This window comes from Agelaius tricolor, unplaced genomic scaffold (assembly GCF_023055355.1).
Source record: "Agelaius tricolor isolate 1412-34295 unplaced genomic scaffold, bAgeTri1.0.p SCAF_22, whole genome shotgun sequence".
Taxonomy (NCBI): domain Eukaryota; kingdom Metazoa; phylum Chordata; class Aves; order Passeriformes; family Icteridae; genus Agelaius; species Agelaius tricolor.
The window spans coordinates 4,530,316-4,547,777 of NW_027269282.1; the positions used below are offsets into that span (position 1 = coordinate 4,530,316).

The following is a 17,462-nucleotide window of genomic DNA, read 5'->3' on the forward strand; positions in this document are numbered from 1 at the left end:
CCATGAGAATTTCAATTTGCTACTGTTGAGACTTCTAAATACTTAAACTGACTGGGGCAATCCTAGATCTGAGTGAGGTTTATACTGGTTTAATTTCCACTATGGGTTTCAGTTTGCACAGGACTGAGGCTGTGCTAGATAAAAGTAAGGCCTTATAGGAAATGGTTGAAGAGGAAACATGCAGCCCATACTGGTCATTTTGCACAGTACCCTTATCTGACAAGCACAAATCTCTGACAAATATCTCTTCCATCTCTATAGCCTGGGGGGGCTTGAACTCTTTACTTTTACAGTAACTTTCTCTGTCATTTCAGTGTTTTTAAGTAGTCTCTGGCTATAGCAGGATTTGCTGGCACTGGGGTAGGTAATTTGTGTGCAAAGGCCCAGAGCATGAGTTCCCAGGCTTCTTGCTGTCTAGACCAGTTATTAAAACTGGAAAATAAATTGTAAAAGAAACCCAACCAACCAAAACACCATCAGCCACATTTCAGGTCAACTCAGAATTTGTAATGTAAGAAACTCTTGTGTTTTGGCAATTACCAGCATTGCTTCACGCAAGATTTATTTTTATTACATGAATTTCTCAAGCCACTTTACTAAGGCTGTGTTCCAAAGCCAGATTACAATTAACTGGCCCATCCTGCAGATGAGGCAAGAGCATAAAAAATCTTGATGTGCTCTAAGGAATGGCTGTGTGGCCAACACAGCAGTTGTGGTTGGGCAGCTTTTTTTGTTTATAAAAGTTGTTCTCAAGATGTATTCTCTTCATAGATTGGACCACCCCAGGCACAGTGGTCTCATTGTTTCACTTACTCCAGGTAAGGTGTTTCAGAAAAAAGGCAGTCAAAACTTTCTTTCAGCACTTCTTTGCAGTGCCCAACAGAAGAGTTGCACCAAAGTCCATGAGGCAGCCCCATTACAAGAGGTGAGAGTAAATTACTCAGTGGAAAGGTACAAGTTTTGCTAAAATTTTTGAAAGGTTCAGCCAAAACAACTTGGGCTGGACTGTCCCTTGCAGAGAAGGCTTACAGCACCCATTGTGTTCTGATGACTCTATTGCTTTCCAGAGCTAGTGAACAAATAAATAGCCCTGGGATGGTCTCTTGATTGTATTTATTACATTAAAGACAAGCAGATGTAGCTCATGTCAGCTATGGATTAAGCCTTCTTTTCCAAAGACTGTTTTCTGTTAAAAGAACAGGTGGAGTTCAGAATAGGCTTCCTGAAAACTCCAGTTCTGCCTGCTTTAGCATGTGTCAGTTCTGAATTCAAGATGCTCGTTTTCGGTAAGTGAAAGGGACACTGTATCACAGGCACCTGTGAAAGACAACAGGTGACCTTCCTCAGCACTGGGCTGTCAGTGTGGCACAACTGTCACCTAGTTAATGTCACTGCTGGGACATGTGGTTGTAGCTGCAGGCTGTACCACAAACTCCCTTTCTAAAAAGCAGATTATTTTACTCTTGAGATGTTTTCTATGCAAAAGAAAATTTAACCCCCCTGCTACCAGTGAAGATAAGGAATTAAGCAGCACCTACTTATGGTGCAGTGAGTGTGTTGTACTTCAGAGCCACTTTTGAGTATGACATTCTGTCCAGCATATTCTGCTGTACTCACCCCTGTCCTGATTTACCATTATCTTCCCCCCATGAATAATTCCACTTCAACAAATATATCCAGCAGATTTTAAACACTTTATTTAATAAAAGTTAAACATACAAAACTGAAATTAACACACTTTGTATTCATAAAAATCACCATCTCCCATTACAGGGAGAACCTTTTTCTATGTATGGATTCTAAACTACTGCTTGTAGAGTTTAGCTTGAGTTGTGACTCAGGTAACTGATGGACATTTCCACCAATCAGTGCATCAACAATTGCTGACGTGACCTGATCTAGTTAACAAATTACAAAATGAGCTACATTAACATAATATACAGGGAAATAATGGTCAGGGTTAATGGACAAGACACACGTTTTATTTAATGGGGGAAATAGCTGATGTACTCTTGTCCATTAACTCAGCCCTAGATTTTACAAAAATAATATCTACATTGTATACAGGGCTACCCATTAACTTCTTGAAACACATTACGGGTCCAGAGGTGGCATCGCTACCGTAAGTGCGAGACAAGGAACAGAGGAAAGCAAATCACAGAGAGTACAAAAAAGCAAGAGCTTTTACACGTGGGTTCCTGAAGAAAACTGAAGGGGCTCAGCAGCACTGGAATACAGCTGAAGGTACAATGGACACTAGGGCCAGTCAGTTATGTAAGGACAGAAATTCCCAGCTAACCTTTACTCACTCACAGCTAACTAAGTGGGATCCAGGCATTCACATCTGCTGTGCTGTGGTTCTCCGTGTCTGGATGGGGGCCCAGGCTGTCACTGCTGGGACTGCACCAACACACCTACAAGATCTGCAAGGGAGGACAGGACAGCTCCTTTCCACAGCACCAGCTCTGACCCCTGGGGATGGGTGGGGACTCTTAAGTACAGTTCCTTGTCCTATGGTTTTCTGGTTACATTTCATTAACTTCCTATTATAATTTGATGAGTATTTATAAAACAAACAAAGAAAGAAAAACAACCAACAAGAAACAGCATCTCCTCTGCTGAAATTCAAGTGTAAGAAATTTGGACTGGAATTAAGTCAAATTTATTGTTTCTAGAATGTAAGTGATCATTAGTAATAAAGATCCAATCAGCCCTGTTCTGCCCTCATTTACAGCTGAACAAACTGATCCACAGTGGATTTATTTAAGGGAGTTATTTAAACTTCCTTAGCAATTCCATGTGACATGTCAGCTCTCTCCCAGAGCTGCAGCAGCTCTGTAATGTTGAGCATGTCACAGACAGCACCGTGACTACAGAAACCAGGGAGGCTCTTAAGGTGCCACTTTTATACCACCACTTTTTTTGAAGGAAAAAAAAAAAAAACCTTCACTAATGGTATGAATGAAAGATTCAAAGCTGAAGACAAATACTGCTTTGAAAGTAACAGGCAACAGCAGTTCAAGAACTCATTAATGTTTACCTGCTACAAAAAGTTTAATGGTTGGGGGTGTTCAAATCAAGAGCTGGAGATTTAAGGCTCAAATCAGCTGAAGCCAAAGTGATGGTGACAAAATGGACTACTCACTATGTGCCAACAAATAATTTACTTTTAGAAAAATATAATGATAAAAAGGTAAGTGTAAAGCCCTGCAGAGATGAAGTTCCACCTTTTCCACCTGTTACTGAGGCATCAGATGCCTGACATTATATTTAGAGGTATCTTGATACTGTGTCATAGGTTTGTCTGCAATTCCACATGTTCCAACGCCAACCTTGCCAGTTACGCTCTCAGGGGAAGCAAAAATACTCCTTTTCACCTGCAAATAAAACAGAAAACACCATTGCTGAATAATTACCAGCTGGATTTTACCAAAAAAACCAAACAAAACAAACAAGCAATCATTACTATCTGAAGTGCTTCAGCATTCTCAACTTTTGCCCTACAGATGGGGACACTTTTTAACAGCCAGCCCAGCTGTGATGTGTTGTCACTGAGTGAAGCAATGGGGCTGGGAACTTCTGGCACCTCGATACTGGATGTGATTGTGGTACTGAGGATCTCAGGTCAGGCCAATAAGGAATAAAATCACCTCTCATGAGGGCATCTCTAATAATTGCTCAAAAGGAAGTTTTACCACTATGTCTGGCAACTCTTGGTCAAGCCATGACAGAAATGGAATAAGACTTAATGTCCTTGCTACCTTTTTTACCCCACACTTGCTGTTCCAGGGCACGTCCTCAGCACTGTGCTCCTGGGTCATAAACACAGCAAGAAGCCAGACCTGGAGGTTTAGAGGGGACCTCAGGTTCTTGGCTCCAACAAACATCAGCTGGCACCTGATGCAAGCCTAGTTCTCCCAGCCAAGTGAAAGCTCGCCCACTTAGGAGAAGCACTCCTCCGAAACAATCCAGTAAAAAACCAGGCATTTGAAGTGCACAAAACACAAAAATGCACACTTCAGAATCCCAAAGACACCCAAATCCCTGTGATGCATCCCTTTAAAAACCACCTCCTTTCTCCCAAGTTACTGCACAGAAATCTGGGCCCTGTTGCTACTCACATACTGACAAAAGTAAACAAACCTGGCCTTTTTTGTTTTTAGAATAGGCTCTGTTGTTAAACTGTTGCCACTTGACTTTCTGGTCCTCTCGTTCCTGTTCAAGTTCTTTAATTCTCTGAGCTTTTTTCAAAGCTTTCTTCTTTTTATACTCTCGTTGCTGGGCTATCATCTCTTTTCTGGAGAAAAGGAAAAACAACAAAAAACAAACCCCACATTTCATGTTTATGCCTCTTCCTGTAACAAACTACAATTTGACTGTAAAACAGACATGCACATTAACTTTCCAGAAGTTCGCAGAATTTACAGAAATAAAGCTTGTAAATAATTATCATTTCTAGGAGGTAAAAAAAAAAATCCCAAAAACCTAAAATTCCAAACCTAATCTTTCCATTAATAAGCATTACCTTACTTATTGATGCATTTGGCATAACAACAACCACCAAGCACACCCGAGGAGCCCATGCCAAACACAGCAACCCATGGCATTGGGTGCAGTTCATTTCTGGGTGAAATGGGACCTATCAGCACTTCTACATTTCAGGAACATCTTGGGTTTGGAAAGTGTGAATAACCCATTGGAGTGAAAAGCCCAAACTTTTCTGGAGGTCTGCAGGACTCTGCTACCAATCATTGGATAGGGATGGAAGGAAAAGGACAGAGATTACTTCAGTGAAGACAAGGAAGTTGAAGGAGTCAATCTATGCCACCACAAATGCAGCATCTTCAGAACAACCTTTTAGGGAAGGGATCACTGGCTATAACAAACTCTGAGGAACTGTACCTTTTGTTTTTTCCAAAGTAAAAAAACAAAAAGTTTTTAGCCCTTACAAATACCTTCCTGTGTTAGACATAGCAGGATACTAAGTAAATGTAAATTTAAAACACAAACAAAACAGAAAAACACCTATTTCATTAACCAGTTTTTATAGCTGAGGGAGGAGAAAGAAAAAACAACTAACCCAAAACCAACCACAAATCAGCATTCAGACTTCCATCTGTGTATTACTCACTTGGACATGGGTTTGTTGCCACTGTCCTCTTTTGCTTTCCTTCCCTCTTCCACAGGCTTGAGGTTGAACAGAGGTGTGACTTCAGCATTGCCATATCCAGCAAATGTAACTGCAGCTGTTCCATTCTCCTCATCTATTTCTTCAATCTCAGCTTCGTAACACCTGTAAAGATATCATGGCTGTAAGCATGTGAGTAAAGCTTTAATACTCAGCCCTTCAACACCTACATCAGCCAGCTAATGCCACTAAGTGAAAAATATGCAGATATCAAGCTTCATTTTCAGGGGTAATACACAAATCCAACCAAGATATTATTGTCTTAAGGTCAAAGGGACACAGGTACAAAGACTGGAATCTGCTGTATTTGACCTTTAGCTTCAACAAGCAATGCCCTCACAGCTATCACAACTAATGTTTCATGCTGGGGCCAATCTAATCAGCTATCCTGATTTGGTTTTAGTTCTGGCAAGTCATGGGATAGAAAAAAAAAAGCTGCATTCACAGAATTCATTGAGGAGTTTTAGAAAGTGTCAGCTCAGAAGTGCAAAGCTTTCATTCCATTTTTCTCCATAAGACAAAGAACGAAGAAAAACTGAAGCTTTCAAAACATTCCCTCTTCAACACTTTAAAGCTTAAAAGCTTTCATGTTGATTTAAAACAGAAATTTTGAAGTTTTCACAGTAATCACAGTAATCTAAAACACAGTCCATTGCTGTTTCATACACGTAAATATGGGAAAAATTTAAAAAAAATTTAAAAAGTGACATTTCCAAAAAATATTTAAAATAACTGTGCCTAACTCAAGGGCAAAAGGATATATCTAGAGCAAACAGGGGAAAAAAAGGAAATGTTTCATAGACAGTATTCCAATTAACATTTACTAAATTAATTTCTTGTGTGTTTTCAGTGGGCCAACATCTCGAGCTGAGTTAGGTGCAAACACAGGAAAACCCAAAATTCCGGCTAGCTCTTTATGAAACACTGCTCTTAAGAAATGCTGCAACAGAAGAAGGATTTTCTAAAAAAGGCAGAACAATAAAGTCCAATAAGATGCACTTCCATGAACACTGACACACTCTTCCCCAAGCTTTGATCCTGTAACCAAGGGATCAGACCAAAACCAATGATGCAGTGGTGACCTAAGACTAAGATTCAGTTTTTAAGTTCTAACACAAAAACATTTTACTCATTAATAAACAGAAGAACTGTTCACTTTTAGACTAGTTTTCTACTTAAGACATCAAGAGCTATACCAAAATCTTTATAAGGCTACTACTACTATTGTTAAGAAAAGCAGGTTCATCCAACAACAGAGCCTCTCTCTAAGTGGCAACAATTGCAGTATTGGTCCTGTGAAAGCAGTTTTTTTAATGCTGCAATAGTTACACATTTGCAGTATGAAAAGTAATTTCTAAATGTTTATTTCAAAGTTTATGGAGTCAAAATGATTTGCTTGGGTTCCCAGAACTACACAGGATAATATATGAGACCAAACCCAAAAGGTTGATTAATTCTAAAGTTACATTACATAGTTATTTTATAGCCAAACCCAGCATTTTTAATTAAAATTGAAAATTAATTTCCAACTAGAGGCCCAAACTGAGATACAGCAAGAATTTTTCTTCATAGTAATCAGTGACACACATATATGAATGCAATGACAAATCATGAATTACACATCCCAAAAGCTTTAAAAAAGACTGTCCTAACTGACCAATTCTTTCCATCTACCATTTGTTACACCAGCAAATGGTAATTTACAAAAGGCACCCTACTTTTATAAGGTTAGTGAAAAAAAGGGCCCCCATCTCTTTGTTACCTAAAATACTGACCTTTAATAAACAGTCCAAGAACACTTAATACTACATTTATTTCGTATTTTCTTTTTGCTTTTAGTCACCCTGGTCAATTCAAACTGAATGAAAGTCTCTTACCATTGAACTATTTCATGTAACTGTTAGAGAAGTTTTCTACACTTACTGTCCATCCTCACTCCATATGGCCATACACCTGTCCCCAACCTTCCAGGAGTGACTGGGGAGGGCGCACGCGGAGCTGTCGGAACTCGCGAGGGTTTCCGAAGGTTGTGTTGAAAGGAGATCTTTGGTTAACTCTATGACTTCCTACAAAAGACAAAAAACCCACAAAGAATAATTTCTCAAATTCTTCTTACCAAGCATATATTTACCCCAAGCTTACTGGTTTTGGTTTGATTTTTTTTAAGTTACTATATTATATTCATTGCTGATGTGTGAATTACACTCGCTGTGGTTTTTAATAATTTAATTAAACTCATTAATTGCAATTGTAGATAAAAATATGTATGGTCCTCACTGTACTGCTGTAAAGCTGCCCATGCCCTCCTCCAATTTTCAAAAAGTAGCCTATTATTTTTTATAGCATTTCTCTCATTGGCTGAACTGTAGCATGCAGAGTCAGGGTGGCAGAGCACCCTCCAAGCTGTGAAGCCCTCTCACTTTGCTAGAAAGCATCCAGGAGCACACTAAAGAACTGGCTTCCTTAGGTCACTCTGATAGAAGTGTTTGTTTTTTTCCTAAACTCCCTGACTTTGAGATTTCAGGTCAGGCCTTCCCCTTGCTAATTCAAGATGACAAAGTAACAAAATTTCCCAGTTCCTTTACACATTATTCATTTGCAAGCAGGAGCTTGCAAAAAGCTCTCCCAACTTCCTGTAAATGTTACATCAAAAACTAAGCAATCAAGACCTCCCTTGGATTTCACTAGGGTTAAAATGTCAAAGGAGACAGCATCTAAAGGGCCATATGAACTTTATATATAATACAGAGAAACTTTGCTGGCCCTAAAGAAAAAGTCTTCAATTCTTTGAGTACCTCAGCATAAACCAGTCACTCTGCTAACAAACAGTAAACATCTAAGTCAGGGGAGGGTTACAGAAAGTATGCAAAGCCTGAACTTCCCTCTCCATTTCACATCTTACTTCAGCTATGAGCATACAAAGACTCAGGAAAATGCAGTAAAGGAGCTGTTCATCATCCCTTAAGAACCTAAAGGATTGTAAGCACTTCCCAAGTTTATGATGTATTAACTTGCAAGCACTTTTATCTGATAAACTATACAACTAACATCAAAGGCCTAACAGTTTGTTTCTGTTGCAGCATGTTAATGTCTGAATTTTCAACAGCTAAGAAGTTTTGCTCTTTGCTTTGGAGGAGCTGCTGGTTAATAAGTACTCCAGTGAGCACAATCAGTAGCAACTGTGAGCACAGGAACACACAATTACTTCTACTACTTAGCTGACCATTTTCCTAAAGCATAACAGATTAACATTATCAAGTTATCTAATTTGAGAACATACAGCATTAACCTAATTTTCCCTCCCAGGTGCAAAATTTCTTAACATACAGGTAGCTGTATTCTGCAAATCCAGGAGGCATCATGGCTTAAGTATCTCTCTCAGCAGGTCAAGTACATCACATCAGGCACAAGGCACTCCTGAAAACAAGTGTTTCAGGTATTGCAACTACCAAGTAGCACCAAACTGTTGACTAATTCTTGCCTCAGAGATGGCTTATTCTAGAACTTGGATGTGAATAGTTTCAGACAAGTCTACCAAGAATCCTCTGAATTTAATAAAGCCCCTTACACACGAGGCCATTAAAATTACCAAACTTTTGGTAAAAATCTTCATCTGATATCCCCCTACCGTAATGCTCGGCTCACAAGATAGAGACATTAATTTTATTGCAAGCCATGAGACAGTTCCCAAGTCTTTAAGAGAGGAGATCATTCCAAGAAAATTTCTGAGCAGGACTTGGACTACCACAGCAGCTCAGTACAGCCAAACAGGTTGAACAACATGGCTTGGTGCCACATCCCTGTGATAAGGAGGTGTGACCCACAGGGAACACTACTTAGTTTGCCAAGATTTTTCCTGACCAACTGGTCTTCACAAAGCCAGACAGAGCCCTACACTCCAGAGCACAACGCCCACACATCTCATCTCCAATTACACAAGATGACAGCTGCCATCAAGCCTAGAAAAGGTAACTTTGGTTTTGGGTGCACAGACACTGTCCTAGAAATGTTTTGGTGAACCAAAAAGCAAAAAGCTAAGTACTTCTAACAATTTCTTCTAATAATTTAATTTTGAATAATCTAAGCATACAAAATGCATCAGTATTTATAATAGGAAAAAGATGTTTCAGTAACATAGTAACCATCTTTTTGAACAGACAAAAAGCTGTTTAGTTGGGACACTGATGCATCAAACCCACTCTTACAGCTGTTTGCTTAGTTGGCATATATCAAGTCTGCAAAACATTATGTCATTTTCAAGGTGGAACATACGGATAGCAAACCTTTTGGGGACGAAAGTGTAAAGATCTTCCCCATTCTGTGCAGAAAGCTTTTATTAAAAAGTTTGCAAGTTGTCCTTTCACATCAATGATCTCTGCATATCAAAGCCGAGGTCGTGTTGGTATCGGAAATATCATCCCATATGGGTTTTGCTGTGCATTTTAAAAATATAAAAATATACACATGCTTTTAACAGTGTACAACAGAGCACATTCAGATGATCTATAAAGTGCCTTGTGGGCACAAAGCCTTTGCAGTTTAAAAGGAATTCTAAAGATCACTGTTTGGAGGCACTACTTGTGTTTTGGTTTTGAAGCCCCAATTTATTTCTGTTATTTCCATACAGAGCAGTGGTCACTGAACCTTGCACTGGATAGTTTTATATATTTTTACACCTGATGGCTAAAGCAATCCACAACAGAAATGAAGCAGCATCTTGCACTCTCATGACAGATTTTAACAGCACTGCTGGGATTTGCTATATGCCAATGTGTCTTTTTATGAACAAGAATCTAAAAGACCACTCATATATTTTAAAATTAGGCTGGTGGCCTTCCTGTCACTAAACCACATCCCAAGGACCAGAAATGGGTTTTAGCTGTTAGGAACACACTATGCTCTTGTGACAAATGAAAAACACCACTCTTTTCCTTTCTTATATAGAAACACAATCAAGACTCAGATGCACAAGGAATACAGAACTACACTCCAAAGCTTTAAACACTGCAAATGCATTTAATGAGTAAGCAGGTTCTGGATCAAGTTATTTGAGAACTTAGTATGAACATCATGGTAAGCTAAACCATGAGGCTTCAGCATTAGTAAAAGCAACAAAAAATAATGACTTTGAGAAATGCTTCAGGGAAAAAAAATTTAAACCCAGCACATAGTAACGACAGCACTGGCATATCTTTCACCTCTCTGGCCAAAGTTTATAGAAAATGAGTTTGCTGTATAAATTAGTACATCTCTTTTAATAATTAAAAAAATATTTTAAATAGGTCATACTTTGGGTTTTTCCAAACTAAGCCTACCGTGAGTATATCAAGCTACATGGAATGAAAGTAACCAGCCCACCAAGTGTCTGTTTTTGTTGCAGGACAAATATTTAGGAAAGTTAAAACACTTGCAAAAGACCTTGATGTTTCACCTACCCTCAAGTTCTCACCTGTAAGTCTTTCTTCAGTTTCAGTAAATCCTCATTGTCTGCATTGCCAGATAAGGCAGCCTCGACTTGCTGGAGCTGAGCTTTGTAGCTGGCCAACTGCTTAGCAAGGTCTTCTGACATCTACAAGGAACACATACACATACAAACCCCACATCAAAACAACGGCTTTGCTGCTTTTGTGGTCCAAGTGGGTGAAATGACAACAACAAAAAAAGCTATTACTAACGTGTTAGAAACACAGCTCATTAAGTTTCAATGATGAGTATTTGTTCAGTAATTTCACTATAGATACCCGCTCATTTAATTTTTGTGCAGTTCCGGCTGCTCTTAAGAGACTTGTGAGGAACAGAGGGCAGAAACACGTGCCCGTGCACGGGGTACAGGCACAGCTCACACACAGCGTGTGAGCAGCGGGGCCTTGGGCAAGCCTCGCACCGCCCCGGCTCCTTAGAAAATGAATGCGCGTCCCAACAAACCCCGCGCACGGCGGTGTGTGCCCTCCGGGCGCCGCACACAGCGAGCCTCACACCGAAATCCCCTGCGGGCCCCGAGAACAGGGCCCTGCCGGGGCTCCCGTGGGCTCGGAGCGGCGCGGGAGAACAGACGGGCCTGGGCCTGCTCTGGCGCGGGCCCTGCCCAGGCCCAGGCCGGGCCCAGCCCAGGCCCCGGGCCGCTCAGAGCGGGCAGGAGCTCATCGCGCGGGGCCGGCAGGGCCCATCCGGCGGTCTCACCTCGGCGGTGCGGGGTGCGGGCCGTGCCCGGGCCGGGGGCTCCGCTCGGGGTCCCGTCAGGCCGCGGCCGCTGCTCTCCGGCTCCTTCCGCCGCCGCAGCCGGGCTGGGGGGGGGCAGGGGCGGGGCCTCGGCCGGCGCGCGCCGGAGCTCGCGAGAGCGGTCACGTGTGCCACCGGCCCGCGAGCGCGTCACGCGGCCAGCGGGTCACGTGGCTGGGTGCCCCGCCCACAACCCCGTGAGGGGGCGGGGCCGAGGCTGAGGGGCCGGCTGGGAGCCGGGGTGGGCGGCGCCGGGAATTTACAATTCCTTCTTTAGCGCTCTGTGCGGATCGGCTCTAGGAACCATGGTAGATTTGTACTGTAGAAGTACAGGGCTCTAGAAACCATGGCGGATTTGTGCTTCGGAGCACATGCTGCTGCATGGGACCAGGAGTCCCTGACCCTGCCTGGACCCACATCTCACATCTATGTTCCTGACAATACCAAGTACAGCAACACCCTCTGGCTGCTTGCTTACATGATTATCAGAACCACGCAAAACTTACTACTGAGCAGCTTAGGAGAGAGTAAGTTGCTATCTTCATCCTGCAACAGGACAGGAAAATGAGGAGAAAAGCTCAGTGACTTCTTCAGGCCTGTCACAGGGAAAAAAAAAATTCTGGTGGAAAACCACTGATTAATTTGGCTGTGAGCCAGGCAAATTAAGTAGATGCCCAAAATTTTTCTTCATATTAACAGGAGGATCAGTGTCTCCTGCAAACATCCTGGCCCTCGTGGTCACAGGCACACGGTGCTGCACAGGAAGCTGACTCCACTCATTGGATTTGTTTATGTATTATGAGGAAAATATATCTACTGTGTTCTATGGCACTTGGTGTATGTCCTCTGAGGATATCCTGACCCAGAATGAAGCAAATTTCTGTATCTTGGTGTATGATTTGATAATTAAAATGCAGAAATTACTGGACACTGTTCAGGGATTATTGATGAGACCAAGTGTAACAATGAAAATAGCAACAACAACTTTTTGGTGATTTCATTTTTATGCAATAATAAGCTAGAAATAGTTAAAGAAACATTTTCGGATAAGACTTTGCAGACATAGCAACTGTTGAAATACATACAAATTTTTTTTATATAGAACAATCCTAATGACTTTGTGAGCATACCTATCAGTTAGAACAGGCATTAGTACAATCACTTTCAACTTCACATTTCAGGACAAGAATTAAGAAATTAAGAAATCTATGCTCTATCTGTAGGATCAAGAGGGACTGAGAAGGCATCCACTGTCCAGCTATCTCCAAAGGGTGCAACAGCAAACAGGAGAACACTTCTGTGGTTGCAGCAGCAGGAGCAAGCATAAAGAGACGTTTTATTTCTATAAAAGGTTTGGTGAGAGTTAATACTGAAGTAGATTTATGGTTATATAGTAGAGTATGTAGTTTAAAGTAGAGTATGGAGTTTTATGTGATCTGCAGACATCTAAAAAGAGGCACCAACATTAAAATATATATATATATATATATATATATATATATATGCTATATATAGGAAGACAAACCAGATCCTGAAATGACTGATCTTTAATTCCTAGAAATTGAAAATTCTCATTAATTGCATCCTTAACACTGGATTTATCTTCACCTAAAAATAGAGACCTTTTTTTCTGTCTCTGACTAAAGAAGCTCTTTTATACTATATTGAGAAAAACAGTGTAGGGAGGACATCTTCCTGCTGTCTTACAGATTACACTTGTTTTAAAATATGTTTTATAGTTCATTAAATGTTTGCTGCTTGAACGGATACATACATAGTAGCACATTACCATTACTTATAACAATACATATAACTTAGCAACAGAAAAAAAAGGCAACTTAATTTCCTTTTACCAAAGGCAAACTCTGTTGCCATTGGCACTGGGGCTTTCAGCTGTGATTCCCAGGGGAAGCTGTCCGACTGACCTGGCTGTACTTGCGGAACAACGAGGTAAAATCGGTGTGACCGGAGCCTTTGTGGCCGTGCTGGGAATGGTAGCCGGGAATGGCCCGGCTGGGTGGGAAGGTGAGGTTTGCAGCAGCGGGGATGGCTGGGCGTGCTTTGGGAGGAAGGGGTGCCTGCCCCGAATCAAGGCTGGGAGAGGCGCTGGCGGCTCCCGCAGCCCCACTCGGCTTGTCCAGGAGGTGGTGGTGGTGCTGCGCAAGACGCCTGCATCGCCAGCCGTGCTTAACCGGCTGCTCGGAAACAGCTCTGCTACGGCTCCACAACCCCGCCTCTTTTTTACAGACTGCTGCGTGATTTTTATGCCTAGATAATGGGAACATATATAGGAAGTTGTTTTTGAAGGCAACTGGGACTATGCAGTCTTTTGAAACATGGATGTGCTTTGGTAAATAAGTACGCTTAAATCCACAATGTTCTGAATTCCTAAACATTAAATCTTGAAGCACTTAAGGATCAGAAACCTGAGTGCTGAGCAGCAACCTTTGAAGATGTTATTATGTCAAAATGATTTAATGTCCTGTTTTTCAGTTTTGTATGGATGTGTTGTTGTGCTCAGCACAGAGACGTAGCCACTAGCCAAAAATTGGCTTCTCAAACAAACTGGTCTGTCCTCATGACAGAAATTGCATCCCAAGTCTAGCCAGAAAGGAGACACTGGATCTTTTTAGGCTTTTCTGGTAGGCTGCCTGCATGGCAGGCATTGTTCTGTCAGTGGGGCAGTATGTCATCTTGAAAGTTATTGGTATATTAATTTGGATTAAGAAAATATTGTATTAATATTTCAATTTTTAGGATTGTTTTCCTGAAGGTTTTTTTGTTCAGTTGTCGAGTGCCTCTAAGGAAAAATTGCTTTATTTTAGGAGGAAGGGATTACCATTTGTCATTATAAGCAGGACTGTCAACTTCGTCCATAGATGCATTATGCAATATTTCCCATTATGAGGCATTTTGTTGTTGTTGCTTCTGCAAAATTTACTTCTACCACTTGATTTTGGTTTTTTTCTGCACCAGCTGTTTGAGTCTGGCTGAACTTAGCAGTTCAAAGCTTGGCTCTTATAAAAGCAAGTTTCAGAAAGAAATTCTGCTTTCCCAGGCACTTGATTAAAATACACACTTACACTGGTGAGAGGTTCAAGTGCCTCTTTGCTTTAAAGCGTGGGCTGAACATTTCTCAGGGAAGTTCTGTATGTTTTGAGTCTCCATTTTTTGCCAGTATACTCTCCTGAAATTTGGCCTAATGGTCAGATTTTCAATGCCCGCTTACACAGAAGTTTGTGTGGAAGGGAAGTCGGGTAGTATGTGCAATCCTGAAGATAATTTTACTCTTTGCAGTCCAGGTAATCAGTACAAACTGTGGTGCTAAGCAAAGAAACTGAGTTCGAACATGTTCTGTCCTCTGAATTATTGCAGAAATTATTCCCATTGGTGAAAAAGGCACAGTGACTAAAACTGAGGAGGAAAAGTGAATCAGAACTCAATGAAGAATAAGATCCATGGGTGGGGCAACATGGGGATAAGAAGAAAATATCAGAATTAGAAAGAATGGACTGAAAACTTGCATCCTTCATGATGTCATCCACTTCAGAGGGATTTGAGGCTCTTGGATTTCCATTCCCTTGCAACTGACAGCTTGTGGGAATGCCAGCTTAGGTGGGAAATGACAGCCTCCAGTGTGATCATTTACTGGCACAAGCAGCAGGTCCCTTCACTGGGTCTTGATCCAGCCCACACAACACAGACTGTCAGATGGGATTTGCAGCTTCGTGTGAGCCTTTGGTTGGGAGCAGTATTCCAAGTCTTTCTCTGAGACACTCTGCCATCTGTGTCAGGGAGAGTCAGCCCTGAAGGCCTGGGCACTGCAGGAGAAGGCAGCTGGATGTGCTGGTTCTTCTTCTTGGGGTGCCAGGAATTGTACTCCTGAGACTCCTTACATCCAGAAGGTGTTTGAGTGGCAGGAATGCTGAGAAGATAAGGGAAGTTTGGAAAGTAGGGAGCAAGGGCCATTGCAGAGGGTAGAGGAGCCTGGGAGCATTAGGAGAAGAGCTGAAGCAGCAAGCCAGCAGTGTGGGAGGTTTGGGAAGCAGGAACTTGAGGTTAACATGGGAACAGCGTGGGGGTATTTTGGTTAGTGTGTGGGGCGGGACCTGGGAAGTAAGGAACAAGATGGACTGCTGGGATGGATTGTGGGGCTGCTGCGGGGGAGAGGAGCCCCAGGTCCTGCCCAGTGAGGGCAGACTAACAGGAGGGTTCTCTATGCACAGGGAGAGCACATGAAAGGAGAGGAAGGGGATACGAGGTGCAGCTGACAGCAGTGACGACTGTGTGTGTTTTTCCCCGGGGCAGGGCTGCTGCCAGCTGCGTGCCACGCTCTGGCTGGGGATTGTGGCAGCTGGTCAGCAGCCACCCACCACGAGTTGTGTGGCCTCGGGTGCTGGTGAGCTGCTCTGCTGTGGCCCACAGCTGCAGCTCCATGCCAGCAGTCAGTCCTTGGTGGTCCACCCCCATGGGAGCTGCACAGGCCTGGTCTGAGCACTGTTCAGAACACAGGATTTACAGTAACCAAAAATGCACAGTTAAAAATAGGCAGTTGTTTGTGGGTCCTGTGTTACTGTTTGCTGAATTTTAAAGGAAAGTGAGCTGAAAGAAGAGGAAGAGAGCCTTGCAAGAGGGCTACTGAATAGCCCTGTAAAGAACCGGGTTTATTCTCCTGTGTAGGAGTATCTACATATTGTGAGTGATGTAGATCTGTGTGTGGAATAAAAGCTTAGAGTGTAACTTAGAGCTGATTGTCCCACAGGACTTGTAGTTGAGAACTGACCACAAAAGCTCTGATTCATCTGGAGGTAACTTTTCTGCCACAGGGGCATGGTTAGATTGCTTTTAGGAACTGTCATACTTTCCTAGGTTTTGAAAGTTCATAGCATCTTGGCTTGGAAGAGCTGCCACTCCTGATCAGTGTTACTTAGGCAATATGAGTAGTTTTGGGGGTAGTCAAAAATAGGAAGAGATTTGAAACAGAGTTATTTATACAGAGGGTTTTAATTATTTTCTGCCTCTTCTGAAGTTAACATCAAAATATTAATTAGACACATGGGCACCTTTGGACCTCTGTACCTCTTGTTTCTTTGCCCTCCTTTAGAACAAGGGGTAATACAGATACCTTATGTTGTAGAAATGAACAATTAAAAAATGTTGCCACATAGTACTGATGAAAACCAAATGAAATCCAGTGAGAAAATGAAGAATTCTCTTTCTAAATAGAATTCAAGGAGTCCATGGCAAATAGTGAGATGTACTGATGCAGAAACGGATTGTGATTAGCTGGCATCAGAGCAGTGTTAAGGACTATTGTAGTCTGGCTTTGTCATGCCACATTGTACTTCCATCCTGTGAACCTAGAAGTTGCCAGCAGTTAACATTTTTGTTTCTGAACTATGATAAGTTTATTTTTGCTAACTGTAGTGTACATGAACCTTTAAAAAGGTTAACTATGTTCTAGTAGCTGTAGAATTCACATGCATTGATGTAATATAAACAACATGTACAATTTACATAAAATGCAAAATATGTGCATCACTGTTCCAAACTATTCCATCCTTCATTCTAGTGACAGACTTTCAGACACATTTTCCTGAAGTGAGAGAATTTCTGGAGCATGCACATGGTGGTGAGAGATGGCATTCACCCATCCTATTGCATGAACGAACTTGTTAAACATTCCTTCTACATCATGTTAGTTAATACTTGAGCAGCAGGGCTGCTTTCATGTGGTTTAGCATCCTGTTCCTGGTAATCAGAGTTTTTGGTAATCAGAGAGTGTTGTCTTACATCCTACAGCTGATCCAACACTTAGAGAAACTGGAAATGCCTCTAAAGATGTTTCCTTTGAAAATGAAACTGAAATGTCTCTTACAGAAATTGTCTCGCATCTCATTACAGCCATTTACAGATGAAGTCAGATTGGATTCTTGGCCAGCAAATCCTTGGCACCTTGCAGAGGCTGATGATAAAAGAAGAGTATATCAGATGGGCATTTAGAACTATTTTTATCAATGTTCCTATTTATATGTCATTTGAAAGCAAAAATAGT

At 41.7% G+C, this 17,462-nt stretch overlaps 1 protein-coding gene across 2 annotated transcripts; it reads right to left on the reverse strand.

Annotated features, from left to right (window-relative positions):
- Positions 1-1,675: 1,675 nt before the first annotated feature.
- Positions 1,676-11,523, reverse strand: SMNDC1 (survival motor neuron domain containing 1). 2 transcript variants are annotated; one of them, XM_071446180.1, is made up of 6 exons: positions 11,369-11,523; positions 10,638-10,757; positions 7,112-7,254; positions 5,132-5,293; positions 4,144-4,297; positions 1,676-3,377 (listed from the first exon to the last, which is right to left on the reverse strand). In XM_071446180.1, exons 2-6 carry the CDS (start codon positions 10,755-10,757, stop codon positions 3,240-3,242), a joined length of 717 nt encoding a protein of 238 aa, XP_071302281.1. In that variant the 5' UTR covers positions 11,369-11,523; the 3' UTR covers positions 1,676-3,239. The 2 variants fall into 2 exon arrangements, with proteins under 2 accessions (XP_071302281.1, XP_071302282.1); XM_071446181.1 differs by lacking the exon at positions 11,369-11,523 and adding an exon at positions 10,864-11,311.
- Positions 11,524-17,462: the final 5,939 nt, after the last annotated feature.